This window comes from Filicampus tigris, chromosome 1 (genome assembly GCF_054856515.1).
Source record: "Filicampus tigris isolate MCC_2025a chromosome 1, RoL_Ftig_1.0, whole genome shotgun sequence".
Classification (NCBI taxonomy): Eukaryota; Metazoa; Chordata; class Actinopteri; order Syngnathiformes; family Syngnathidae; genus Filicampus; species Filicampus tigris.
Window position 1 is genome coordinate 19,927,890 of NC_141217.1, and position 27,843 is coordinate 19,955,732.

The window sequence follows — 27,843 nt, forward strand, 5'->3', positions numbered from 1 at the left end:
GAAACGATGCGAACTAAAATAAATGACATCAATCAGTCCAGAAAGGGTGAAAAAAACAAAAACATCCCAATAGTTTTAAGACTTCAGTGAACCACGTTGAAAGCCACTATCCACAAATGGAGAAAACATGGAACAGTGATGAACCTTGCCAGGAATGGCCAGTCGACAGAAATGACCCCAACAGCACAGCGACGATTCATCCAGGAGGTCACTAAGGGGCCCAGGACAACATCTAAACGAACTGCAGGCCTCCCTCACTTCAATTAAAGTCAATATTCAAGGAAGTCAACTTCTGAATAGCTTTAAAAATAATAAATAAATAAATGAATAAACAAACGGAAAAAGAAGGTTTTGGAGTATTCAAAGTAAGGACTTGAATCCAATTGAAATGCTGTGGCATGACCTTAAAATGACCATTCATGCTGGAAAATCCTTCAATATTGCTGAATGAAAGTAATTTTACAAGCAAGGGCCAAAATGTCTCCTCAAACATGTGAAAGACTCATTGCCAGTTACAGAAAATGCTTGATTTGTTGAGTTGTTGCTTCAGAGGGTGGACCAGCCAGTTAGTTTAGGGAAGAACTTTTTTTCCCCACACAGGGACAGGTTAGAGACAGTGAGTGAGTGGGAAACAAAGGCTACCAGGTCTCATTGAAGGATATTCAGCAAATGAGATTTATGACTGTGACGAGACCGGATTCTTTTTCAGAACTCTTCCCTCCCGTTCGTATGTGAGTAAATGTGATTCTGAAAAGAATGGTAAACTTGCCAAGGACCGGATTACCATACTGCGTGCAAGTTTAATGACTGGTGAAAAGTCGAAAAGTGAAAAGTCGTCCATTGGTCATTGGAAAATCAGCAAACCCCCGGTGCTTTACAAAAGACTACAAACAACACATAAGAGTGACATATGAAGCCAACCGCAAAGCTTGGATGACTTCAGAAATCTTTCTGAAGTGGTTGAATCAGCTAAATAACAAGATGGTCACCCAAAACCGAAAAGGTGTTGTTGTTTATGGATAATTGTGGAGCCCACGCGCCAGCATCTTTATCAAACATAAAGATCCATTTTCTTCCCACCAAACACAACCTCTGGAATCATCCAGAATGTCAAACCGCATTATCTTAAGTGCATGCTGAGAAGTATTTTGGTGAACATGGACGAGTGTAACAAGGCAAGTGAACTTGTGAAAAGAATCACAGCGAAGGATGCCATTCAGTGGATTGAATTTGCTTGGATGAAATTAGAATCTTCCACCATTGCTAAATGCTTTTCCAAGTGTGGATTTTCACACACAAACGCCATCACTGACAATGCTGAGGGGGCCGATTTTGATGAGACTGATCTCATTCCACTGCGTCAGATCATGCCTGACCTGACAAACCAGGATCTTCTCAATGTGTACTGTGATTTGGCTGTCACTAAAGATTACACAGCAGAAGAGATCAATGAATCCCTTGAGCAAACCACCAGTGTGGTCGAGTCTGACGAAGAGGATGATGATGATGATGATGGTGATGTGCCCAATTCAACTCCTGATGTAAAGCCACCGTCCATCATGGAAGCGATGAAGATGGCATCAAAAATGCTTCTTTATGCACACGCCAGACATCAGTGACAATCAACGGGAGAGTTACTTGCAATCGGTAACAAAACTGCATGATTTGCAGACAACAATTTTCATACATCAAAGGATTACACCAACACAACTCAAAATAGACTCATTTTTTCCAAAGACTGAGAAAACGCAAGATTAAAATACCTGTACTATTTTTTTTCAACAGTACTGTATATATGTTTTGTTCATATACCTGTACTGTTTTTTAGTGTAGTTTTTGTTTACTAAAAATGTTTGGGAAAAGAACTTGTTTGCATTATATTGCTTGTGTTGTTAACACATGTATTTTGTTAATATAGTATACTTGCTCGTTCATACAGGACATGAACCGTAGGCGTTTCCCACATAAGGAAATTCTGTTATAAGGAAAGATTGGACAACGCAAATATGATTCCTTACTAGAGAATACTTACTGTAATATGTTACCTTCACTAGTCCAAACATGGCATTCTGATTAATATTGCATTTGTAGAATATGAATTAAGCAGCAAAATCCGCCCCTTTTTATCCATCTCAGGGGGTGACCATTTTGTCACTTGCTGCCAACTGAAAATGACATCACAGTTGCTCAGGGCTCAGGTACCAACCAGTCACATATCATCTGTTTTCTGAAGTTGAGCCATGATTGGTTGTTACTTAACTCGTATTCCACAAACACAATATCAATCAGAATGTCGTGTTTAGACTCGTGGGGCTGCATAGAACACATTATTGTAAAGAAAATTTGGGGGTTGACTTCCACTTTAAAGCGTAGGAACTGTTAAAAGAATAATTTCATTAGTGGCTGCATACCTTTTCACAGCACTGTGTGTGTGCATATATACACACTGTATATTTATAGCGGTATACTGTATATAAAAAAGATGGGGTGTTCTAGGGGGAGCCAACCCTGTTTTTTTGTGTGTGGAAAACACCTATTGGAGGTTTATCAGAACTTTATTGAAGATTTTGGTTTTTGATTTTATTTTTATTTTTGGGGGATTTGGAATGAAATGCGGGATTAACATAGCACCTGAATATCAAAATTTTGAGTGGATTCTTGTGAGAAAAACAAATGCACAATAGTTGTTGCAGTTAAAGTTTGCTGTTCAGCAGTTTTGTGCATCTTTGAATAGAAATGTTTATACATGAAAAGCCTTTTGCACTGGAAAAAAAAAAATCACAGTAATGTGGTAATTTTTTTGATTGTTCAAGCCATTTGCTCAAGCATGTTTTTTCTTCTGCAGGAGAGTATGGATGGAAGGTCATGGTCTCTTCCTAGAGGGGAGTTTTTAAAAACGCCAGCTGTGAAGTAAAAAATACTGTAAGCTATCTATCTATCCATTTTGTATTGCGTTTGTTCCACATTAGCGTCACTGGTGAGCTGAAGTCTATTCCAGTTGACTTTGGATGAGTGGTGGGAACACCGTGGATTGGGTGCCAGTCAGTCGCAGTAAGTCAACTTATATTAGTCGTCGTAATAATACAAATGAGAAACAAAATGTCTTCTCAACGTTGATGGATGACTTCCCAATCAGCTTTCAGTTTTGTTGAAAGAAGAGTTGACTGAGGACAACAAACAAGTGACAGCGAACTCAGCGGCTCCATTTCAGTCACCGCACACTTGGCACGCGAGTTTTCTTGCGGTTGCTACAACTATGCAGACTATGTCAAAAATTGCGTGTGTTTGTGCGTGTGTCCGCGCGCGCGCATATGCGTGAGGTCTGCAAGGCTTGCATGCAAGTGGCCCCACACTGAGCGTATGATGTTCATGTTGATGGTTTTGTATCAATCTTACTACATGTGTTTGTCTGCGTGTGTAAAACATACAGGAAGTAGTTGCCACCCATTGGAGGGGACATAAAGGCAATCAATCACATTTACATGAATGGACAGTTTAGAGCAGGGATGGGCAACTGGTGGCTCGTGCCTACTCTCTGGGTGGCTGCTTTATTAATTTAAAAAAAAACAAAAAAAAAACATGTTTCCTCTACTACAGTGGACCCCCGCATACTCGTGATTCAGCACATGCGGATTAACCCATTTGAGGATTTTTTCTTAAAAAACTTAAACTTAAAAAGGATGGGAGGTGTTCTAAGGTGTTCTAAACCCTGTTTTTTTGTTTTTTTTGTGGAAAACGCTTATTGGAGGTTTATCAGAACTTTATTAATGATTTTGGTTGGGGATTTACCAAAAATATATTTAAATTTTTTTTTTGTGAGAAAAACAAAAACAAATGCACAATAGTTGTTGCACTTAATTTTTGCTGTTCAGCGGTTTTGTGCGTCTTTGACTAGAAATGTTTAAACATGAAAAGCCTTTTGCACAGGGGGAAAAAAACACAGTAATGTTCGAGTGTTCAAGCCATTTGTTGTTGATGGCTGGATCTTTTATTCATGCATTGCAAAATGTATTGTGAAAAATGAAATATACTGTACTAAGACACTGTGATGTACACTTAAGTTCAATTGAAAAAAAAAAGACAAATGTACGTATTTTTTTCCATATTTAACATGGCGTTTTTGTCATACATCTGGTTAGGAAGTGCATGTTGGCCCCCAATAGCACCGATGAAAAAACTGCCCAGCATTTAAATTGAATATCCCTGATTTAGATTCTTCAATAAGCCTAACATGATTGTTTTTGCAAAGTGGGATATATATATACGGTGAGGGAGAGAGAGAGAAAGAGAGAGAGCGAGAGCGAGCGAAAACTTTCTAAATGGTATTTGTAAAACAGTAAATGCAGTGGAGGATTCGTTTAAAAAACAGTTGACATCAGCACTGAGTCTGCACGAATAACACACGGACACGCACAAACACACGTGCCCACACACATACAGTAGGCCTACATACAAGCAATAATCCCTGATGTGTGTGTTTGAGTGACAGAGGGTGTGCGCACTACGGACAATCATGCACATTTTCTCCATCCCACCATTGTCCTGCCGCACTTAGTTCGCGCAGTGTAAATACACTTACAGGTCGACACACGTAAAACGTGCAGCACTCACGCTGACAGAGTTAATCCAAATCTATAGAGATGTGTATGTGCGCACGTTTTGTGGATGAAAGGCGGTTTCTGGGAATTGTGCTGCTGCCACAGTAAGGAGCTGCAGCGCGCAGGAGGGTGGATTGTGTGCGCGCGCGTACGTATATTGTTTTTTTTTTTTTACATGGCTAGAGATTAGGCCGGCTTTTCAACACTGTGGGTCCCACCAAGTGCACACCCTCATTTGACCTATATGCAACTTTGCTTGCCAACACACACTCACGCACAATAATGAGGGCAGGCATGCTGAAAAGGGACAAAGCCTGTTACTTCAAGACGAAGCTGATTCAACGTGACAAAGACTCACCAGAGCTGCTGCATGTCTAATGTACAGTGGAACCTCGAAGGTCAAACGCAATCCATTCCGGGATGTTGGTCACCTTTCGACGTGTTCATATCTCAAAATGATTTCCCCTAGAGGAAATAACACACGTTGAAATGATCGGTTCCATTTATAAAAGCTTGAACCGCATAGGGATTGTTCAAGTTAACATCTAACATTCTCTACTCTGACATTTCTGGTGATGGCAAGCATAATGGCAGTTTGAACTCTAAAGTTGTGCGTGACCTATTATGTACATACTGTAGATGTACAATGTATGCATACATCATTTTTTAACTTAACTTAAAGCTAGAAAAACACTGTCGACAGCACAGTGTGCAGAAAACCTTTGCATTTTTGATTTTAGCTGACAAAAACTCTAAATAGTGACTATTTCCAGCTTGAAAATGCAAATCTCTCTTCTTCCTCCATTGCTGTTTAAGTGGTATGGTGTGGGTGTGGAGTCATGCATTGTCAATATGCTGAAAACGTGGCACAAAGCATACATGATGTCCCTTTAATCTTTTCACATGAAGTTGAAGTCTTCCACAATGGCTCAATATGTTCAAGTTGTAAATAGCAGTTTCCCTTTCGCACGTGTTCCACAATGTATAGTTATTTGTTGAATGCCTTTACTGAGTACTATGGCGTTAACAATCAGCGGTCCTCTTGTATTTTATTATTCATTAACTATTAGTTTTGTTGAAGGCATAATATGTGTGTGTGTGTGTGTGTGTGTGTGAGGAACTGTGGCTGAAAAGTGTGTGCTCATGATTTACATTTTGTCAATTCTTTGAATTTCATTGTGGTGAAAGGAGCTATACTTGCACATAGTCACACGTTACCGCCATCGCTGCCCATGAGTATCATGCAGGCTTAATTAAGATGCATGTGGTCAAAATTGGTCCCTTGCGTGAGGGTTTTCTCCCAGTTGCTTGTTTTAAAACACTTTGTACGACATCCTAGCCAAGTCAGGAGTTGATCTTAAAGTGGAAGTCAAGCCAAAAATATTTTTTCAATAATATGTTCTATGCAGGTCCACTTGTTGAAACAGGGCATTTTCATTAATATTGTGTTATGGAATATAGCAAAATTGTTTTAGCAATCTCAGGGGCGGCCATTTTGTCACTTCAGTCAATTGAAAATGACATCACAGTTGCTCAGGGCTCAGGTAACGACCAATCACAGCTCATCTGTTTTCTGAAGCTGAGCCATTACTGGTCGTTATCTGAGCCCTAAGCAACTGTGATGTCATTTTCAGTCGACAGAAGTGGCAAAATGCCCCCCCCCCTGAGATGGCTAAAAACGAGTGGTTTAACTCTTATTCCACAAACGCAATATTTATCAGAATATGTTGTTTCAACTAGTGTGGTTGCATAGAACATATTCTTGAAAAAAATGTTTGGGTTGACCTCGCCTTTAAGGCGTCCATGTTTTGTTTTGGGTGCAGTGATTTGAGGAGAGGTCTTGCCAGCAAACTAGTCATATGAGATCCAGATTGAGATTGCTTGACTCATTTACCATCAGAGGAAGAATGCAGCCCACAATGGCTAGAATGGCTCCATCCATCCTCCAGAGAGGACACTTCCTGTCTGACATCATCAACATAGCTCGCTGAATAGACCGGGGGGCAGGCGGTGGTGGGTGGAGGACAATTCCTGGTGCCCAGGTTTTGGTCCGGTGGCGGCACATGAAGGACAGCAGACACTTCCTGCATGGGAGGGTCAATGGCAAAGACTCCATAGATCTCGTTGGAGTAGAGAAGCACTTCCTGGCGTCAGAGGTGACTTTGAATGACTCCATAGATCACAGGGAAAGTCGACTTCCTGAATTGTGCCACTGATAACTGGAACAAACACTTCCTGCTCCAGGTGGGTCCGATGTGCTATCACTTTGTTCTCTGGTGGTTCAATACAAATCAAAACGATGCAAGCATGTGTACTTTTAATAAAGAAAAAAACTAACTTGCTGATCAGACCAGAAATGTACAAACAAAAGACTATGGGATTAAGTTACAAAAATAAGACTATCAAAAGTGTCTTGAATCGTGAAGAATGTGTTCTGTAACCAAAAGACCCCAAATCTGATTCCCCTTTAGCAGCTCATCCTTGGGTGCCTTACTAAAATGTCTGATAAATTCCCTGACATAAATAAGGAAATTAACCCTGTATCCATGAAAGTGACAATCCACATTATCTTTGAGTTTATTTATAAGAAAAAGGAGGGGGAAAAAAAATAAAATAAAATAAAAATAAAAAAAGGGGTGTGGCTCCGCTACTATAGTATTCAATTTCGTATTAGTTTTTGATGTGCGCTACAAAAGGCTGCTTTAGTTCAGAAGCAAAACAAATATCAATGCTTGGTCTTTTTGATGAGCTGATGGTCCTCTCCCATTTGAGGTGCTGGGTGATGGTGGTGCCAAGGAAGTGGAAGGAGTCCACGATGGAGATGGAAGAGACTGTGAAGGGGCACTGTGGGCCTGTGATTTTCCTGATGTCCATAATCACCTCCTTTGCTTTCTGGGTGTTAAACTCCGTGTTGTTGCAGTTGCATTGGGACACCAGCAGATGTCATAATATGTATTGAGCGAGAGCAAGAACACAACACAAATATTATACAAACCGTATTAAAATAAAGAAGAGTAATGAGGGGAAAAGCCGAAAGGGAAACAACAAAAACAACAACAACTGTAAACACGGACAGACAAAAAAATCCACAATATAGTAGGACCGTGAAGCATGAACTGTGATATAGTGGGGCATTACTGTATCAGCAATTTAAAAAATAAAAAATATTTAAGCCAAAACCAGAAACAAACTAAAATGATTCCTCTTTGCACTTTGGTTAAAAACGGAAAATAAAACAGAAAAGAAAATCATCAGCATTTTTCTATTGCAATGTCACATTTAATTCGAAACAACAACAACAAGAATAATAATGATTTCTTTTTTTTTAATGTAAGCGTGTGTTTTGTATTGCCAATAAACCCTAAATTCCCTGCAACCCCAAATTCCTGTGTAGGGTACCATACATTTCTGAACCGTATCTAAAACATGCATTTCAGCATGTTTTATTGTGTCAACGTGAAATTCAATGTGAGCAAAATGGGTTTTTTAATTTCCCAGTACGTTTAAAGTTTATTTTACACCTTTAATAAAGTCAGTAAGTGAAACACAAGCAGAAAGCAGGTAACACTGACATCCAGCGGACATGGTGAGTATGTGCACATCTCAAACGTTATTTGTTGCTAGCTTCATGAATAACATCCCAAATAAGTTAACCAGTAATGATAATAGCCTTTTTGAAAACAAGTATAACAATACTAATACCACTTGTGGGAATTACGTTAATTTACCAATTTAGCTTCAAATAGAGCAGGTGTCAAAACGAAAACACTACGAGGCGTTACTAGAAGCCGGAAATGAACAACAACTCCCAGCATGCACCAGCCGCTTAGATGACAAGGCCGCAGTTGGTTAGTGGCACCCGGCCAGCCAAAAGAGGAGACACCGTGAACACTTATCCTCCTCATCCACGTTCATGAAACTCCTGGAGGCCCACATTTGACAGTCCACTTGACATGGCCACCAAGCAAGATGTGGCGCTCATCGGCAAAAAACTTGATAAGATGGTCCACAAGAACAACACGGTGAGTGAGTGTCCAACATCTCTCCAAAATGAAAGCTGACATCGGCAACTGCTCAGGGAAACGAAAACACTCGTCACAATGAGAATGAAATCATAGCTGTGATTGGTCAAAAACGCCCAGTCCTAATCACTTGCAGCTGGAATCAATTTACACAAAAAACAGCTCAAACGTATTTATTTTTCTTTTAAATTAAATTACATTATAAGTTAGGGGTAGGGGTAGACCGAAAAACACGGGAAATTAAAAAAAATAAAAATAAATGATTTTTTTTTTTTTTTTTGATCAGTGTTTCACAACCAGGGGGACCCAAGCACTTTGCAAGGTTTATATGTGGAACTTTTATTTACAAGATAAGTAAATATTTATTTTCAGTCATTTCATATCATAAGTCTGTCAATAAAATGCGTTGTGTGCGCTACAACTTGTTTCCCCTCGAACCTCCTGATATTTGACGTTTAAATGCCTGTTTAAAGGGGACGTATCAGACGTGTATATATAACAGGCAGGTTCATCGGTTAGTTACATTTACACAGCACTCAAAGGAGCTCAAACGCATTTATTTACCAGGGGCACGCAAGCGACTTTTTTATTTTCAAGAAGCCTCAAAAGTAAAGGCAAATTAAGAAGACAAAATAAAATGACTTTCACATAATAGCCAGTTGTGTTACGTTCTACTTTTGGAGAATTATCACCATGTATGAGTGGGGGTACTCATGGTATGACAAAGGGTTTGTGGTGACACGATACATAAAAGATTGGGAACCACTGTTCTAAATGTTTGTGTTGGGAATATGTTATTGTTATCGTTACGTTATTGTTTAAGTAGTTTTAGAATAATGATAATTATCAGAAGCTGTACATTTTTTATGTTATCTCTTCCTATAAGTTTTGAGTAAAATCTGTCCCCCCTGTTAGATGTGATCTGACGCTGACAATGGACTGGGTCATTTTCACATCAAAATTTGCAAACTGCTAGTGGGATATTTTGTACATACCAACAGTTTGAGATGCAAGGCAGGTACATAACCCATTGAATTCAGTGTAAAAAAAATTCTGTTGTCTTGCAGGATGGAGCTTTGGAACTGCTGAGGGAGTTGAAGAACATGACAATGTCTCTGGAAACTCTGCAGGTTGATTTTTAAATTACCGTAATCCCCAATGATTCACTGCACAGCAGCATGAGTGGCTTTGGCCTTGACATTTTTATTTTGCGTTTTTACATTCTCCCAGTCAAGTGCTTATCAAAGCAACAAGGCGCACTCCAATCTAAAAAGATTTTTAACCAATTGGTATCCTGAAGAAAATAAATCCCTGACTCATATTTACAACTAAACATGTCAATTGCATTCTTGGATCTTTTGAAAGGCGCTATATACATTCAAATCATTATTAGGGCCTGAGCAACATCCACTGCAAGGCCCCTATTGTTTTTGTAAAATTCTTATTGGTTACTATGTTGTTGTTATCCTTTCGGCTTATCCCGTCAGGGGTCGCCACATATAATAATTATTATCATGATTTATTTATTTTTATTTTTTTATTCTCCGTAATATTCACATTTTTGAGGGCCTGCCATAGACACGATCGAAAAACTCGCCAAACTTTGCACACACATAGTGTGAAAAATGGAAAATACTGGAAAATGTTATGTTTTTAAATTGAACCTGAATTGAACTTGAAACTGAACCTAAGAGGAAGTCCGCCATTTTGATTTTACTTGTCAATTTAGTGCCATTTTTTGACTTTTGTAAGGAACTCCTAGAGAATTTATCAGATGGTCAACAAACTTCGCATGGTTCATATAAAAATATTGAAGCAGAAAAGTTCGTCACCCTTTGTTGCCATGGCGATGCGCTGTTTGCAAAGAAAAATAATGCTATTTTTGATGGTCTAAACGTGGCCGAAACCTTATTAAAATTTGCACACACATCAGGCATGGTAAAAAAAACCATTTAGAAATTAGTGGGTTATTCTCCTATGTGCCAGTCCCTCAACATACCAGTAACCCAATCTGACCAATGTTGCTTTATAGTTGCTCACAGCTCTAGTTATTATTATTAGTGGTATTATGAGGGGGACAAGAGTTAGTCATGCAAATACTGTAAATGACAACATTAGAAATTGAGTTTTGGAAAATCTTCAACATGACTCTAATTCTCCCAAAATAAGTGTTCACGAACCTAACAGACATTTTTGCCTTTGAAACAAATTCTAAAATGCCTTTGAAAAAGTTACATTTCATGTCATGTCATTTGTCCAGTCCACCAGAGTTGGAATGTCGGTGAATGCTGTGCGGAAACTAAGTTCAGACCAGGAAGTACAGAATCTGGCCAAAGTGCTCATCAAGTCCTGGAAGAAATTAATAGGTGTGTGTTTTTGTGTATGCAGTGGGACCTCTAGAGTCAAACTGTCTTGCAATCCTTTCCATGAATCTGGACTCTGATCTTTATTAAGTGTGCGGACATTGTTTTAAGAAACCTTTTCTATACTCAAGTGTTATACCATTAAGAAATTAATATTCTCAAACATAAACCTTCGGTAAAACCGTCTATAATAAAAATGAGCCTTTAATGAGAAAAGGCGCAATGCAAAGGTGACTGATGTGAGCCACAGATACAGCTAAAATGTTCCAGCCATCCATTTTCTTCCTCTTATCTGAAGTCGGGTCACGAGGTCAGCAGCTTCAGCAAGGAAGCCTGGACTTCCCTCTCTCCAGCCACTTCTTCCAGGGGGAGACACAGTCTCTCCATCTTGTCTTGGGTCATCCCCTGGGGGGCCTCCTCCCGCGGGGTCCTCGGCAGCCAGGCGTCCAGGAGGCATCCTAACCAGATGCTTGAGCCACTTTATCTGGTTCCGCTCGAATGTGGACGAGCAGCAGCTCTACACTCAGCCCTTCCTGAGCTTCTCACCCTATCTCTAAGGGAGAGCCTGGACCCTGGACCGTGGGATCTTGTTCTTGACCCACGGCCCGTGACCAATGTTGAGGGTAGGAGCGTCGACCACCACGACAGACCGATACAGAGTCCGCATCACAACAGATGCCGCACTAATCTGCCCATTGGTTTCCTGCTCAATTATTACCCCACTCATGAACAAGAGCCCAGGAAACTTAAAACTCATCCACTTGGGGCAGGATCTCATGCCGAAAGGGGCACTCCACCCTTTTCTGACTGAGTATCATGGACTCAGATTTGGAGGTGCTGATTCTCATCCCAACCGCTTCTCATTCGGCTGAGAACCGCTACAGTCGAAGTTGAAGATAGTGGTTTGAAACCAAGAGTACAACATCCTCTGCAAAAAGCAAGCTGCAATACTGAGACCACCAAACCGAACACCCTCAACACGTCGGCTGTGCCTAGAAATTCATTCCATAAAGGTTATGAACAGAATTAGTGACAAAGGGCAGCCTTGGTGGAGTCCTATCCTAACTGGGAATGAATGTGAATTACTGCCGGCAATGCGGACTAAATTTGTGACACCGTTGAGCAGAGACCGAACAGCCCGTATCGGGGCATCCAGTACTCCATACTCCCAAAGCACCCCCCACAGAACTTCCCGAGGGACAAGTTTGGGCGAATAAATGTAGATAGATAGATAGATATAGAGCTGCAACTAACAATTATTTTATTCAATTAATCTGTCGACTATTTTGTCAATTAATTGATGAATCGAATTTTAAAAAAACATGTTTTAATTTCAATCCCTTTATTTATTCTTTACTGACAGTTCTTAAAATGCACAAACATGAATTATGATGGAGTGACTTATTGTTTTGCAAAGTAAAAGCAAAATGTTTCATTTTGATTCAACAAAAAGAGAATCACTCTGCTTTCATGGCGGACTACAGAAATCTGATATATACTGTTGAGAAGCAGAAATTCTGAGCATTTGGACAATTTTTAATTAAAAAAAAAGGTATCCAAACGATTAATATATTATCAAAAAGAATTATTGATTAATAATCGATAAATCATTGCACCACTAATATACAGGTATATGTTCAGACAATTTAAAGAAACAACTATCTTTTTACCTTATCTACAAAAGACCTAGCCAATGTTTACATTTTAAAAGGCAACTGTGTCCCCCCCAAAAAAGAAAACGGCAATCCCTGATCAAGAGATCAAGACATATTCTTCGACAATATTTTGGTCAAATTCTGATTTATGTGACCCCTGCGGCATTCAACTTTGGAGGTTCCCCTGTATTTACAGAGTGTATACCGGTAAATAGTGCATCTTCCCATTCTTATAAACTGAAGAAGCATAATTTGTTGAAATGTTATTTCTGGTTGTGTCAGATGGCTCTAAGGGCAAGTCAGAAAAAAAGGAGAAGAATGGCGCCTCTCCCGTGAGGACAACTTCCACATCCAAAGACACGTGCAGCAGTGAGCAAAGGTGTGTCATATAATCACCATGTAAAGTCTTGTCGTCGTTATGCCACATAATGCAAGTTGTTGGATGCAAATGCTAAATTCATTAGCATTAGCCAAGGGTGACGACCACAGTGTTTTTTTGTTTTTTTTGTCAAAACCAAGGTTGGTATTTATAAATTTCCCTGGTGGGAGCATAACTGAAGAACATGTGATGTTCATCATGGTGCCTTCAATGCAGGGAGTGGTTTCTCCTTCCCCTGTAGTCACTTTTGGGCTATGTTTTCACTGCAGGGCCAAGTGCCGAATTGTGATGTAAGGCCTATTTCTGTTTTTTGTTGTACCGCACCATTAAAAACTAGGCTTGTGCTTTCATGCCTTAAATAGTTTGGCATTTTGTGATGTTAAATTGTTGTACGTTTAAAACGTACGATTTTTTTTATATGGATTGTGTTTTGACAAAATACTGTTACTTATTTTTACATGATTTCTTAAAAACATTGTATTTATATGAAGTTGGTGCAAATTAATGACGGGGACAAAAAAACCTGCAAAAAAGTTTGAAACCTTTTTTGGTATCTGCAGAAAAAAGCACATTCCAGATTTAATTTTAAGGCCATATGGCCCGACCCTATCTGATCTTTATCCACATTTGGAAGACACTTGATTCTGATCTAAAGATGTGTATTTTCTTTTTTTGTAAATATAAATTTTTTGTATTTGCTGTCCTGCAGAATATCCCAGTTGTGCCATCAAAGAGCAAAAAAAAAAAATGGAATTGTCACTTGAACCATGCATTGTAATCCGGCCTTATTGACACCTATTGAGGGACCCTGTGGTACTCTGTGGCACTAGCTGCAAACTTGTGATTTTTTTCTTCTTCTTTTTTTTTGTTTAATATGACAGCAGCAAAACTAGAGCGAAGTCCCCTGTTACCCTCCCCCCTCTGATCACATCCTTCCCTGCCATTCACCTCACCACAGACAATGTTCGTAATAAATGTCGAGAGATGCTAGTGGCGGCGCTGCAGACTGCTGGTAAGGGCTAATATTTGAAAATATTTCACACTTAGAGTTATTAGAATTTATTTTATTGGAGGAAATAATTATCATGCACTATTGTGTTTATAGTCGTGTACGTCATCTCACAATGATTTTATAGGGGCCAAAAGATTATGTGGACTAGCTTTGTAAAAACAGAAAATCCTTGTTTATTTTCCAGATGACTACAAGACCTTTGGAGTCGACTGCAGCCTCCTTGCAACACAAATTGAGGAACATATCCTTTCTTTGACTCGATTGTATAACCACAACCTAAGCATTTAATGGTACTGATTCCGTTTCAGTTTTTTCGAGGGTAGGAGCAAGGTACAGTGGGACCTACAAGGTCGAACAACATCCACAGTGACATCCAAACATGCCTCTGTGAATGTTAGCTGTTCTGACTTGAGGCCTAAAATTTTAATTCAGTGTTCGTTTTTAACGGCCAATTCGAGTCACCACGATTCGTGCACAGCCTTAATTATCGATCTTTATGAGGACTGTATGAGTATAGTATAGTAAGTATAATTTACCTCCACCAACTCAAACTCTTTTGTCGTGAAGAAGCACTTTTGAAACATTTGGTCATGCTGCTAATGAACTGGCAACATATATCGTCATTTAAAAAAAAAAAAAAAAGTGCACGTTAATGGGGTACTAGTAACGCGGAAACACCATTAACATAAACATTTAAAAAAATGTTTTTCACAGGGCAGTGTTTTTCAAAAAGTGTTTTTCACAGGAACATACACAGTAAGAGATTTAATGGCCATTGACTAGAATAGGAACAAGTTATGGACCCATCAATGGCTCTTATAGGCCCACTATAAAGGACAAAATGTCACATTGGGATTGAACCCCCCCCCTGAATGTGAGGAATTTGATGCCCTTGACAGCTGGCCGCGCTCACAGATCTTTGAGGATTTCAAGTCGACAGACATAAAGTACAAAGCGCGTCTACGGAGTCGAATCTCCAACCTGAAGGACCAGAAGAATCCCGACCTGCGGCGGAACGTCCTGTGTGGAAACATCTCCACTCAGCGCATCGCCTCCATGACTTCTGAGGTCTGCTTGCCACTGCTTGAACACACTCTCATTTGAGAGGTCACTGCCGTGCGTTCTTGTACGTGTGTGTGGTGCGTGTGTTTGTGCTCGAGCAGGAGATGGCGAGTGCAGAGTTGAAGAAGATCAGAGAGACTCTGACCAAAGAGTCCATTCGGGAGCATCAGCTGTCCAAAGTGGGCGGGAGCGGGACGGACATGTTTGTGTGCAAAAAGTGTCAGGGGAGGGACTGCACATACACACAGGTACACACACGCGCGCACACCGTAAATATGCAGGTCTGACTACGTTGTGTGTGCAATCACTGCGGTACATGTGTGCGTGTGTGTGCTATTTTTAAGGTGCAAACTCGCAGTGCTGACGAGCCAATGACCACCTTTGTGGTGTGTAATGATTGTGGCAACCGATGGAAGGTAAACGCATCATATTCATGTTTCCCATCATCATGAGAATTTTTTACTTGACTGTAGAGAAAACCAAGCATTTATTCGAGGTAAGGTGTGGATTAGACATTTGCTTCAAGCAGCTGCAATTTGAGTTCAATATTTGATGTAGTTTAACTTTTCGGAAGTTCAGGATGGGTGGGTCAGAAAAATAAAATACCAGATTTCCCACCAGGTGGCAGCAGAGACCAAACTATTTTTAAGTCCTTTTTTCTGAACTCCTGACGTTATAGATATGCCAGAATTCCGTTCATTTTCTATACTGCCTGGCTTTGAGCCGTGTATCCCACCAAAATAGATCCGCCACTTTACTGAGCAGCAACAGAGTCACATCTCCAAGTTCAAAACCAAAACAAGAGAAGTTGTCATCTTTATTAGCCCGGGGCATTATGAATAGTAATTTTGTTACTATTTTCGTAACGTGAAGTTGGTCGACGGAAGCGCATTTAAAACGACAGACGGACCGACTGATTGGTGATTACTTTGATTCGGCTTGACAAAAAGGCGAAAGGGTACACCAGCTACCGACGGATGGTGATAAACGGACTGGCAAAGTTTAGTAAAATGCCCACCTCTGCAATCTGCTTGTATTTATTTTATTTTATTTTTTTTTAAACACAAAAAATCTTTAAAAAAATTCTGATAAACATTCAGTTTTCCACAAAAAATGAGGGGGAAATGGAGGTAAAAACAATCCCCCCGCAAAATATTGAAATATTTAAAAATATAGATTTTTGTTTTTTTAAATTTTAATCTACGAATATGGGAATCCGCAGATGCCGACCCATGAGTACGTGGGTGTCTACAGACTGCAAACGACACGTCCTGTCAATTAATTTGAGTATGTGCTGCAGTCTGTTATAAAATGGGCAACGGGCCACAAATGGCCCATGGGCTGTAGTTTGGTCAACACAGATATAGACAAACATTCACATTCACACTAATGTACAATTTTGATAGTCTTCACTGTGATGCCCCGCACTTCCTCTCTGAATAATCGGGATGAAAAATAACAATGATAATGAGTTCATAATGAAAAACGAATATTTCTAAGCTTTATTTACTCAATTTTCTTTTTTTTTTTTAATCTGACAAACATTTACCGGTATATATGTTTTAATCCTTTTTTTTTTTGTCTTTCAGTTCTGAGGAGTGCTGTTTTACTGCCTTCATGATGTAAAAACAAGCATCTGAATTTTGGTTAAAAGGGTAGCTTTGCTTTGTTTTGTAACATTTCTTAAAGAAAAAAATGTACAAATATGTATAATATATTCAAGAAAGTAACGAAAGGATGTTTGGAGGAAAAATAACTACAAGTTTGTGTCTGTTTTTTTTTTTTTTTTTTTTTTTTAATATTTATATATGAAGTAGCATGATGATGTACATAAAATGTCCTCCAGTTGTTAAGCTATAAAGTCTTTGTGGACTCTCAAGATGTGCTGTTCTTGGTTTTTTTTTTGTGTGTTTTTTTTAACACAATGTTGCGCCCAATAAAGTTGCTCTTGCATTACTGCGAAATCTTGGTGCTGATTCATTGATCAGTGCATTCGCATTTTATGTAATTTTTTTGGTTTGTTTTTATAGTCATCCTCATTCATACCTTTTGTCAGCCACTGGCCTCAACAAAAAAGTCAATGGGTTTATGCCATATCGTATATGTTTCAGACTTCCTACTTTTTACTGTCACTTTTTTTATTTTATATTTTATTAATTTTTTAACACATTTGTACATCTACTTGTTTACAGGGTGTGCATACTTTTGGCACTTGCTGGCATCATTTGGAGTTCAGAGTAACCCTTGCGCAGTTCAGAAAGGCCGAGTGGAAGACTAGTCGATGACTAGTGGATGAGACTGTGCGACACTTTGTGTTTGTTGTGGAAACACGGCTGCGCTTCTTTCCATACATGAGCATGGGGAAGAGGCGTGTACTTGGGTACAGTGTGATGTCAGGGAGGAATCTTGAAACAAAACACACGACGGTCACATGGTTCTGACGGAACCCGGCCAGCTGGTTGGGAGAAGTTGAGAGAGGAAAAACAAAACAAAACATAGGTCTCAGGAAAGTAGCAGTCAAGTTCAGTTGTTTTCCGAATAATAATAAAATGATATAAATAAATACAAAATGACTAAAATGAGTGAAATATGTTATATAAATATGCCTGTTGAATGTTTTTTGTTTGTTTATTGGCCCGTTTTAGGATCTAGAACAGGGTGCCGTAGGGACTGAACCTGTGTGTGCACACGTGCATCTTTTTGTGTATGTTTGTGTGAATGAGTGTCATACAGAAGATTAATTCCAAACAAAGATCAAGTTACTGTGGAAAACAACATGAGGCAGTACTATAAATTGACTGTTTGACTGCATGTTTAGTAAGTTAGTGTGTGAGTGTTGTGTCAACAATAAACGTTTCCTCAAGTCATGTTCGCTTTGGACTAAAAACAACTGCAATAAGAGCTTAGACACCGGGGATAACAAAAGAACACACATCCATCCATGCATTAAACACGGAATATTTTAATAAATACATTTTTTTTTAAAGGCCGAGGGTAAATCTCAAATATGTAGTTCGGGTGCCAAACTGCAAATATGCAGTGCTTGACTGCAGTTTTAAGTTGTAATATAACTAATCACCACTAGATGGCAGACACGTCTTGGTTGCACTTATACTGTGTCTTATACTGCACTACAACGTCCAAATATACAGTACGGATTTATTTTGTTGTTTGCTTCAAACCCTTTGTTGTTGGGTTAGGATAGTGGATCTTTTGCACATGCATTGAAAATGTTTGATCAAAACATACAGTATATATTAAGAGCACATTATTGCATGTATTTTGTCAATATTTAAAATAGCATTGCCATACATCTGGTTAGAAAGTATGTGGTCCTATACGTTCCCCCACATTTCCCCCCAGTAGCACTGACAAAAAATTGTGGACGCCTCCATCATTCAAGTTGCTCATCCCTGGAATAGACAGTCTTTGTTTCATAAGCCATTAAAGAGAAATGATGGAAAGAATCACAAAACAGAATCTAACGTCCCAAAAAAGAAGACAGCTTGTTGGATATTTAAGGCTTTCTTTTTATATATGTAAAATTAAAATCAGAATTTTTCAACAAAATATAAAATAAATAACATGAATAATAAATGCATTTGGTGACCAGTTTCGTTAAAAACAAGGCTTTTTTTTTTTTTTTTTCATATTTGCCTCCATCGATTGACTCTAAATTTCCCACAAAGCATCATGAACCAGCCACAGCGTTTTGACCAGTGGCACCATATAATACATTCTAATACAGACGCTGTATTAAAAATTCTGGTTTATAAAAATAATAATGCTCACAGGGAGTTATGTCTCATTGAGGAAACAGGAATAATGGACATGGCTCATGGTGATGCGGTTCTCACTACAAACAAAATAAACATTCAATTGTTAAATGAAAACCTCCATGACAATCCAAATAGAAAAATCAACATTCTTATCTTTGTAAAAAAGCACAATATTTGATACAGCTACAGTATGAGATACCATATTATGCAAGTGTTCATAATGTTGTGCCTGGTTTTGCACTTGGGAATGTTTCTCCTGCCTCCTTCCTGATTCCAACAACCACAGTTGAGCTCAGAGGTCGGTGGCAGCCAATCAGGAGCCGGTGGCAAACAGTGGTGAGGTCAAAGGTGACAAGTCACAGAGACCGGGGTCGGCAGCAGCAACCAGGTTGGCCAACCTGGTGTGTGCGTGTGTATTTGTATCACTATGCTTAAAAACGAAACAGAACAATGTTGCCTTTGGGTTGTCGAGAAATCTTTTCGTTAGAGCGTATGACATCTTAAGGACAGTAACAGCAAGACCATAGAAGATCGGTGGGCTTTAGAAACAAATGGTTACCGTGGAACCCTTAAAGTCGAACATCTCAGAAGTCGCACAATTGCTGAATTTGATCCCATTTTAGTGTGAAAGCTTGCTTCAAACTTCAAAAAGCCAGCACGCATGACTTCAGGCGTCAACGTGGAAGTCAAGTCAATTATTTTCCTTACAATATGTTCTATGAGCACCCACTCGTCTAGACATGGCATTCTCACGAATATTGTGTTGGTAGAATCGTAATTACACGGCAAAATCCACCAATTTTTATCCATCTCAGGGAGCGGCCATTTTTGGCTAGTCTCATTTTCAGTCGACAGCAAGTGGCACAATGGCCGCCCCCCTGAGATGGATAAAAATTGGTGGATTTTGCCGCTTAACAAACGGAATATTCATCAGAATACAGTGTTTAGACTTGTGGGGGCACATAGAACATATTATTGTAAAGAGCGTTTTTTCACGACTCAATTCTATGAGCATCAAAGGATTAACTGCGTGTATTGTTCGTTTGGCCTTTCCTGGGACACTTATTTCATAAATAGAAGTATTCTAAACAAGGAGTGCTATGAGAAGAACATGAGTAGAAAAAAGAATCAACTCTGGACTTATGTCAAGCTTCATATTCATGCCAGTCAGACTCCAGAGTCACAATATATGCAGATGGAGTCACTTTACAAAGTTAAAGGGGAAGTCAACCCCCAAGATTATGAGCCTCCACTAGTCAAAACACAGCATTCTGATTAATCTTGTGTTTGTGGAATATGAGTTATTCAGCAAAATCCACCCATTTTTAGCCATCTCAGGGGGCGGCCATTTTGTCACTTTCGACTGAAAATGACATCACAGTTTCTCAGGGCTCCGAAAACGACCAATCACGTTTGACATGTACAAAATGTGGGTGGATTTTACTGCTTAACTCATATTCCACAAATGCAATATGAATCAGAATGTTGAGTTTTGATTAATAGAGGCACATAGAACATATTCGTGTAAATTTTGGGGGTTGACTTCCCCCCTTTAAGGCAGACATATTGTTTTTACATTTCACCATGAGCACTACTATTCACACTTATGCGTAGGCCATTGTTAAAAATGCATGCAACTTAAATTCATTACGCCTTTGTCATTCGTCTCTAACCATTTTTGCATTTGAATAAAGTCGTGCCTTGAAATATGAGTGATTCGTCTTGTGAGTTTTTGGAGGTACGAGCTGTCAATCAGCCGATTTTTTTTTTTTTTTGTTTTTACTTGCCAGTGCAAACTTTAGATACGAGTGCTGTTTGGTGGCAGTGAACTCATTTCACAGCAGTTTGATAAAGAGTGATTTTTTTTTTTAATAATTAAGTTTACTGTCAAACTCAACTAAACAATGACAATTGTATGCTGTGTGTTTAAAACATTGCTATAAGAATGGCCTGCTAGCTTAATGCTAACATATAATCGAGAACAACATTAAGATGCTAACAGCTAACAGCTGCTGTTTTACAAACACCAATTCCCATAAAGTTGGGATGTAAAATGTAAATCCAAACAATATATAAATGATTTGCAACTCCTTTTTTCAACGTGTATTCAATTAAATACACTACAAAGATGAGATATTTAATGTTCAAACTGATAACCTTTATTGGAATTGGGGTTTGTGGAAGAAACAGACATTGAACACAAAGAGCGGCGTTACAAATGTATACAGATTATGTAACAATACTCACACGAATATATTCTTGATCCTCTATAAAAAAAAAGATAATGTTAAGGCATCTCAACTGAGTCACAATAGTAGAAATACTATTCTTTGTTCGTCTGTATGACTGTATTATACTGCCTCCCAGTGGCCAAGAAGGGCTCATCATAAGGAACCAGTCCAATGAACTGAATTGCAGCAGTAAAACGATTCACAAACGGTTTAATTCTTTACGTTCTTTTTAATTATGTTACTCTATGCTTTTATAAAGTACTGCTATTTTTTCCTTAGGAATACAAACTTTTTGGGTGGGTCTTTTTTTGGGGAGGATGGAACAGATTGAGAGATGTGTTTTGGGTTACGAGCATGGTCACGCCACAGAATGAATTCAACTCATATTTTAAGGCACCACTCTATTAACAGTGGTTAACATTCTTACAGTTGTATGATGGTTGAGGATGTTAAAATGTCACATAAAACACTGTCAATATGGTTAATAGAGGTTTTATGATGGAAATAATAATAAAATTGGAGGTTGACCGGCATCCCAGAATAGATTGTGTTTGACCAAAGAGGTTCCAGTGTATTTATAAATAAATAAATATACTAAAGTTGATCTCATAAAGAATGGTGATATAAATACTATGCATGTGTATCTGTCTCACCCCACTTAAGGTTTTTGAGCAAAAACTATACAGTATATATATTTTGAACATTAGGTGTTAAGGCCGTTTTTAGTTTGGATCAAACACCTTTTCAGTTTCATATTAATCACAGAATAACAGTATACCTTCTGAAGTATGGTGATAGAAATACTGTGTGTGTGTATGGGTGTGTTCGTGTGCGGACTCCAGTTTTTATTGCAGCTTGAGTGTGTTGCATCATGTGTTGGATCAGTTCAGTCCAACACGGAACCTCCTCTTTCTGCATTAAAAAAAAAAAAAAAAAAACTCCCAGAATGTGAAAAGTGTGAGACACCAGGAAAAAAATTTCAATAGATGAACAATGGTTCAAAAGCCGTAGTTGTTACTTTTTTTTGGGGGGGGGCTGGGGGGTCAGCAACTCATATTTGAGTTTGTAAATCAGTAGTCAGTATCCATCACGAGTATATCACAACAGTGAGAAGAAACAGTTCGGAGAAATGGTCCTGTGCTTTCCAGTTGGCAAAGGGGAAGAAAGATCAATCCTGAAAGTAGGCAAACAAGGCATGGAGGTGGGCGGAGTCAAGCTTGCCCTCCGCTCAGTGGCTCTTAAAGGTGATTGGCTGGTTAACTAACTCAGGGATTTGGACTTCTGCAGTCTTCGGGTCGCTTAAAATACCAAAATATAAAGGTGGCTGGGAACACAAGCGATGAGGAAGGAGTTGAACAACGATAAGGAGGTACTGAAAATACATAAATGACGACATTTTTCTTTTGTTTTGCGTTGAACTAAAACGTAGACGTGGACCCTAAATACAACTCGAGATATAAATGACAATTAACATTCACACAAATGCACCCATCCATCCATTTTCTATAATGGGCAAACTCCCTGTGTAGGGCCTCATCCTCCATGGGGGGGGGCACATATTTGTGCGAGGGGACACATTTGCGAAGACGCGCATATCCGCTACTGTGCGGGGCGTGTAGGGTACCAGGGTACCAAATTAACTCGAGCAAAGAGAAAGAGGCAATGGTTGCTGCAATGACAGCTCTCAACAACTCTGACCAATCAGAATGACGTGCTGGCCAGCCGCTCATTAGAGAGGAGTCGCTTTAGATTTATTCATTTTCCGTTTGAAGTTATTTTTATTTCATATTCATCTTTCGGGGGCCGTTTGTTTGTGGTCACACTGTATATACAGTATATATTTTTTTACGGCCCCTAGGGACTGAATTTTGTGTTTCTTATTAAGTCCCCCTGTATAGTACCCCTCTCAATTGAGCAGAGGCTAAGTATCATATAGATTAGACTGAATGCTCTCGTTGTTTGTTGGCAATATAGAGAGCGTATGTTTGGTTTGTCTGTATATTTAGAGAATGAAAAAAGAGACTAAAAAGGGAGGTGGGGAAAATGGAGAAGTAAACAAGAGGGCAGCTGGTGCAAAAGTGGACTGACAGAGTCTTGGCCACTGTCAAGTCTTGGCAGTCACAGCATAGATCTGGTGTAGGGGCGGTTTCACCTGCAGGTTATGAAATGGTCGGAGGGGAGGCGTGGAGACGGTGCCGGACTAGGACTCGGAGGAGGTGCGCGAGTTGCCGTGAAGGAGCGACGTGTAGATGCTGGAGGAGAGGAATCGTGGGTAGGAGTCCCTGTGCATCAGCGTGTAGATCTGCAACTGAGCGTCCTCAAAAGTGTGAGGCGTCGGCTCCTGCATCTTCCTGTTGATCACCTCCCGCACGCGAGCGTCCAGGCTCACCTGCGAGGAAAAGCAACAAGCTTGGTGAAGAAAATCACTCCTACAGATTGAAGGGGGCGGCTAAGGGGGAACGTGGGTGAGTAGCTTCTTTTTACACATACGCCGCTGCCAAACTAGTTTGCTTTGCAGCAGCAACCAGCTGCGTGCTGCATCCTCTCTCTCCTCTCCGTGGGAAACTGTATGTCATGGCAACATCTGACATAATGGACCGATCAGAGCAACAACAATTCCTGATGTGTGCGTGGCATGTGTCGCAGACCTGTCGCCAACAGCACAATGCGTCGGTCGCGTGAAACAATGCGGCAGTTGTCGCTCGCGCCCACGCGGGAGTAGAAGGAAGCCTAAAAAGATGCTTTTCACCGATTAAATTTGGCTGCCTCGCGACCACGTCAAACGCATGAGGGCCGATTAGTGGGCCGGACTAAAATCCACTTCCGGCGATGCTTAGTCCGGCCATTTTTTAAAAATTTGTCAGGCCCCACCCCCCGCCCCAAAAATGGGCGAGGGTCCGACCGGTCCGGCCCAGGGATGGACTGTCCAGCTCTGGTAAGTATCATATGAAACATTATAAAATATGTTTTTATTTGTGTTTATTTACTTCCTATTCAAGATGTTTAAATAGAACGTCATTCTTCAAAGTTAAAAAATGCTTTTATGAACAATATAACACATATTGTTAAAATAAGCTTTTTTTTTTCCCCCACAATTTCAGCTGGTGGTGTGCCGTGGAATTTTTTAAATGAAATAAATGTGCCTTGACTCAAAAAAGTTTGAAAAACACTGTTGTAGAGTGTCAGCCAATTGTTCCATTTAGATCAAATTTCATTTAAAATCACCAGGTGTCATCATTCAAAATGAATATGGGCAGTTATAATACAAAAGAATTAGCTCAGATTATGCTGGGGTACACTGTTTTTTGCATTTTAATAACAAAACATAACATAACATATCTGCATGTGTGTTGACTGGTGGACAAAGAATTTTGTCTTGTGTAGCCCCAAGACGTTTTGACCAACCATGAGCACCCCCTAACTCATGCATGCTGAAGATTCTCCAAAAGTAGAATGCAACACAACTGATCATGAAATGAAAATAATTTCATTTCATCTCCTTAATTTGTAATATTTCATTCTCAGGCATTGTCTTCTTACTAACTCAAACAAAAGCAAAGCTGTTGCCTTGAAAATGAATTTGTTGATAAAAAAAAGAAATTAAAAAAAAGCATCTAAGCATCTCACTTAAACACCAAAGCATACAGCATACAGTAGCTATGACTCACACATGCATTTAAATTTGATGATGCTTTGCCATGAAAATCTCTCATCGGTGCATGAATGCATCCATTTACCATTCAGATACTCAGAAACACCCCCTTCTTCCAGTCAGGAGATATTTATAGAGCAATCTTATGTTATGTTCTTATGTTTTCTCTTTACTCCCATTTAGGAAGGAGATGCACACACACACACACACTCACATGCACGCCCGCCCGCCCGCACACCCTCGCACACAGTCAATAAGTCAAGGTCAGACGTGCAGACAGAAAACCAAGCAGGCATCTACACAGTCTAGTGTGTGAATGTGTTTATAAAAAGACTCTAATGCCAGAGGGCCATGACAGCAACTATTTACAGCTTCCTGTGCCCGTACACACATGTGCACTTGCACACACAGAAAAGCACACACTCAGTCACTTGAATTTTTTTTTATGAATCTCTGCGTAAAAATTAAAATAATCTTCAATGAACCTAACATACTGTACATAAAACAATATGGTCTATAAATTCTTCAACAAATATGTTCATGATTTTTTTTTTTTTTTTTTTTTGGAAGACTCTGGCCGATCTGCGGGCAGTTGCGGCCCTCATCAAATTCCTTGTCACCACAGTTGCCACCCCAACTGTCGGTTATACACGACTAAACTCTAAATTCAAATGTTTGTGATATTGTGTGCATAAACATTTTAATAACTAGTTTAGAATTCACTCTAACCTGATCCCCGCTTTAAAAAAAAAAAAGGTTGCATCCTGCGCCACAACGAGTTGGATATGCGTGCATATGGAGTCACCTCCACACCTCGATTGCACTCTTGTACACTGCTGAGGAAAAGCCGAGTCAAGCTCATCTGTGAAGCACGGTGGCGCTAATGTCGTGGCTGTGTCTGTAACAGACTCACTAGTCTTTATTTAGCAGCAGAATGAATTGTGAAGTCTACAAAATCCTTTTGTTTTCAGAAAATGCACCTTTCAGAGTGGCCTTTTATTATGGGCAGTCTAAGGCACACCTGTGCACTAATCACATGTCTAGTCAGCATCTTGATACGCCACACCTGCGAGGTGGGATGGATTATCTTGGCAAAGGAGAAATGCTCACAATCACAGATTTAGACTGGTTTGTGACCGGTATTTGAGAGAAATGGTGATATTGTGTATGTGTCTTTGAGTTCATCTCATAAAAAATGGGAGCAAAAACAAAAGCTTTGCATTTATATTTTGTCATGTGCAATCGGGAGAAGCCACAAAATAATCGCCCAAAACACACTGCCAACACAACAAAGGACTTCATTGGGGGGGGGGATGAAGTGCAAAGTCAATCAAAGGACCTTAACCCAATAGAGCATGCATTTCACCTTCTGGAGGGATTGAAGGGAGAAACCCCCAGAAACAAACAAGTGAACGGTTATCACATTTAGCTGTGCCCAGCATTGAGAGCAAGTGTGCAAAGGCACTATTGACATTTTTGTTAAAGCGTTTTGCTGGCCACCATAATAACCGCCATCTCAAATTGGCTTAAAATCTTTGTGAAAATATCTGATAAATGTTGATATAAGTAGACTGTGACGAAATTCAGAATGCGAAATATTTCCAATAAAAACTTTAAATTGTAATTGCTGAGAATTGTTATTGCATACTCTACTAGGACTGGGTAAGTGCTAAACACGCTAAGTTATGCACGTGACATGCATTAAACCTGTCAGGGAAAGCAGAAAATGAAAGTAACTGAACCTTGGTTCACCCCAAGTAAAACTTTCTTGATCTGCCACCATTTGCGAGGAAGTTGGAATTGTGTGGAGAACACCCACACCCACACACACACCCACAACCACATCGAGAACATGCAAACTCCACATTAACGAAAGCCGAGATTTGATTGACAGATCAGACTATGACTGTTTTGTTAAGAATATTACAAATGGTTGCCACAATTACGAGATCAATGATGTTTCACCATCTTTCCTACCTCTTTTGGCGACAGTATGGAAATATAGTCCTCGTAGATGGAGCGCACCTTCTCCTCAATGGTTTTCTTGTTCATTTCCTGTTTGAGGTCTTCACAAGCCAGCCAGAACAGCATGTTCTCCTCACTGTACTCCGTGCGCAAAAACTCCCGAAAAACATTACGTCCCGCCGGGTTCCTCATCAGCTTGTCAAAGGACTGAGACCAGAGCTGCATTTCCTCCACTGAAGGTTTAGTGCTAGTGAAAAAAAACAGCCAAGAAAAACACTTTGTTATCTGCTTTTGAAGAGCTAACAGCCATTTTTCAAGAGTGAGTGGGACTGCACACTAATGAATAAAATCACAAAGAACTTAAATGTCACTCAGTGGAACGCAGACCTGCGCCAAGGTCAAACTCTTATTTTATTTTTATTTTTTTTAAGTTTTTTTCCCTGTTACAGTTTCAGTAATGAGGCCATTTTTGCAGGTTTCGTATCAAAGTCCGAATTCTGGTACCATGAATACACCACTACTAGGGTTGCACGATATTAGAACAATATGCGATAACGTTATTGAATGTAGCGATATTAATGTGATACTTAACATCTACCTAAAGAAAGGACATTTTCATGACGTAATGAAAGAATTACTATTTTATTCATGTCGGAATATAAGCATGATCAACATATTCTTAGATAATTAATTGTAATCACCCTAGATAAAGTTCAACTATTGGATGGTGATGTACATTTAAGTTTGCGTCTGACTAGTCAAATTCAGACAAAAGCATACAATTTCGCAAGAAAAGTATTGCACATCTTTGCGATGTGCATATTTCATGGGCCAATATCGCTATATCGATATTTTTTCGATATATTGTGCAGCTCTAACTGCTACAGAGGTTGACATTAGCAATATCTCATACGATTTGAATCTGACTGAAGAGATCTGAAAACGTTGGGGCATGGAACTTCCTCTTCTAACCTGATGGACCTTGAGAGGTGCTCCAAAGAGGAATTGGTGAAATTGCCCAAAGATAGGTGTGGCAAAGCTGTGGCATCACAGTAAAAAACTATCAACCTTTAGTAAAGTCACCCATTACCATCAAGAATGAAGGGTTTTGCACATAAAGGAACA

At 39.5% G+C, this 27,843-nt stretch overlaps 2 protein-coding genes across 5 annotated transcripts in view; one reads left to right on the forward strand and one right to left on the reverse strand.

The window, feature by feature from the left end:
• The first annotated feature begins 8,364 nt into the window (after positions 1 to 8,364).
• Positions 8,365 to 17,055, forward strand: tcea2 (transcription elongation factor A (SII), 2). 2 transcript variants are annotated; one of them, XM_086025366.1, is made up of 10 exons: positions 8,365 to 8,620; positions 9,688 to 9,750; positions 10,881 to 10,986; positions 12,921 to 13,017; positions 13,902 to 14,029; positions 14,214 to 14,268; positions 14,941 to 15,097; positions 15,193 to 15,339; positions 15,436 to 15,507; positions 16,681 to 17,055. In XM_086025366.1, the coding sequence occupies exons 1-10, from the start codon at positions 8,552 to 8,554 to the stop codon at positions 16,684 to 16,686; spliced, it is 900 nt and encodes a 299-aa protein (XP_085881492.1). In that variant the 5' UTR covers positions 8,365 to 8,551; the 3' UTR covers positions 16,687 to 17,055. The 2 variants fall into 2 exon arrangements, with proteins under 2 accessions (XP_085881492.1, XP_085881483.1); XM_086025357.1 differs by having other exon boundaries at positions 8,366 to 8,620; positions 13,899 to 14,029.
• Positions 17,056 to 18,033: 978 nt separating this feature from the next.
• LOC147153181 (regulator of G protein signaling 20-like) overlaps positions 18,034 to 27,843 on the reverse strand; it is a 45,732-nt gene continuing 35,922 nt past the window's right edge. For all 3 annotated transcript variants that reach the window (XM_086025394.1, XM_086025376.1, XM_086025385.1), the window contains exons 4-5: positions 26,731 to 26,965; positions 18,034 to 23,490 (exon numbers count right to left, since the gene is read on the reverse strand). In XM_086025394.1, coding sequence (XP_085881520.1) covers positions 23,302 to 23,490; positions 26,731 to 26,965 — 424 coding nt within the window. In that variant the 3' untranslated portion in view covers positions 18,034 to 23,301. The remainder of the gene's footprint in view (positions 23,491 to 26,730; positions 26,966 to 27,843) is intronic.

What these genes read in the sequence shown, in the direction of transcription:
- tcea2 (XM_086025357.1), top strand. Translation starts at nt 8,552, where the DNA reads ATGGCCACCAAGCAAGATGTGGCGCTCATCGGCAAAAAACTTGATAAG. An exon ending in GTCCTGGAAGAAATTAATAG is followed by an intron (nt 10,987 to 12,920) that starts GTGTGTGTTTTT and finishes TGGTTGTGTCAG; the next exon opens with ATGGCTCTAAGGGCAAGTCA. An exon ending in CTTGCAACACAAATTGAGGA is followed by an intron (nt 14,269 to 14,940) that starts ACATATCCTTTC and finishes CTGGCCGCGCTC; the next exon opens with ACAGATCTTTGAGGATTTCA.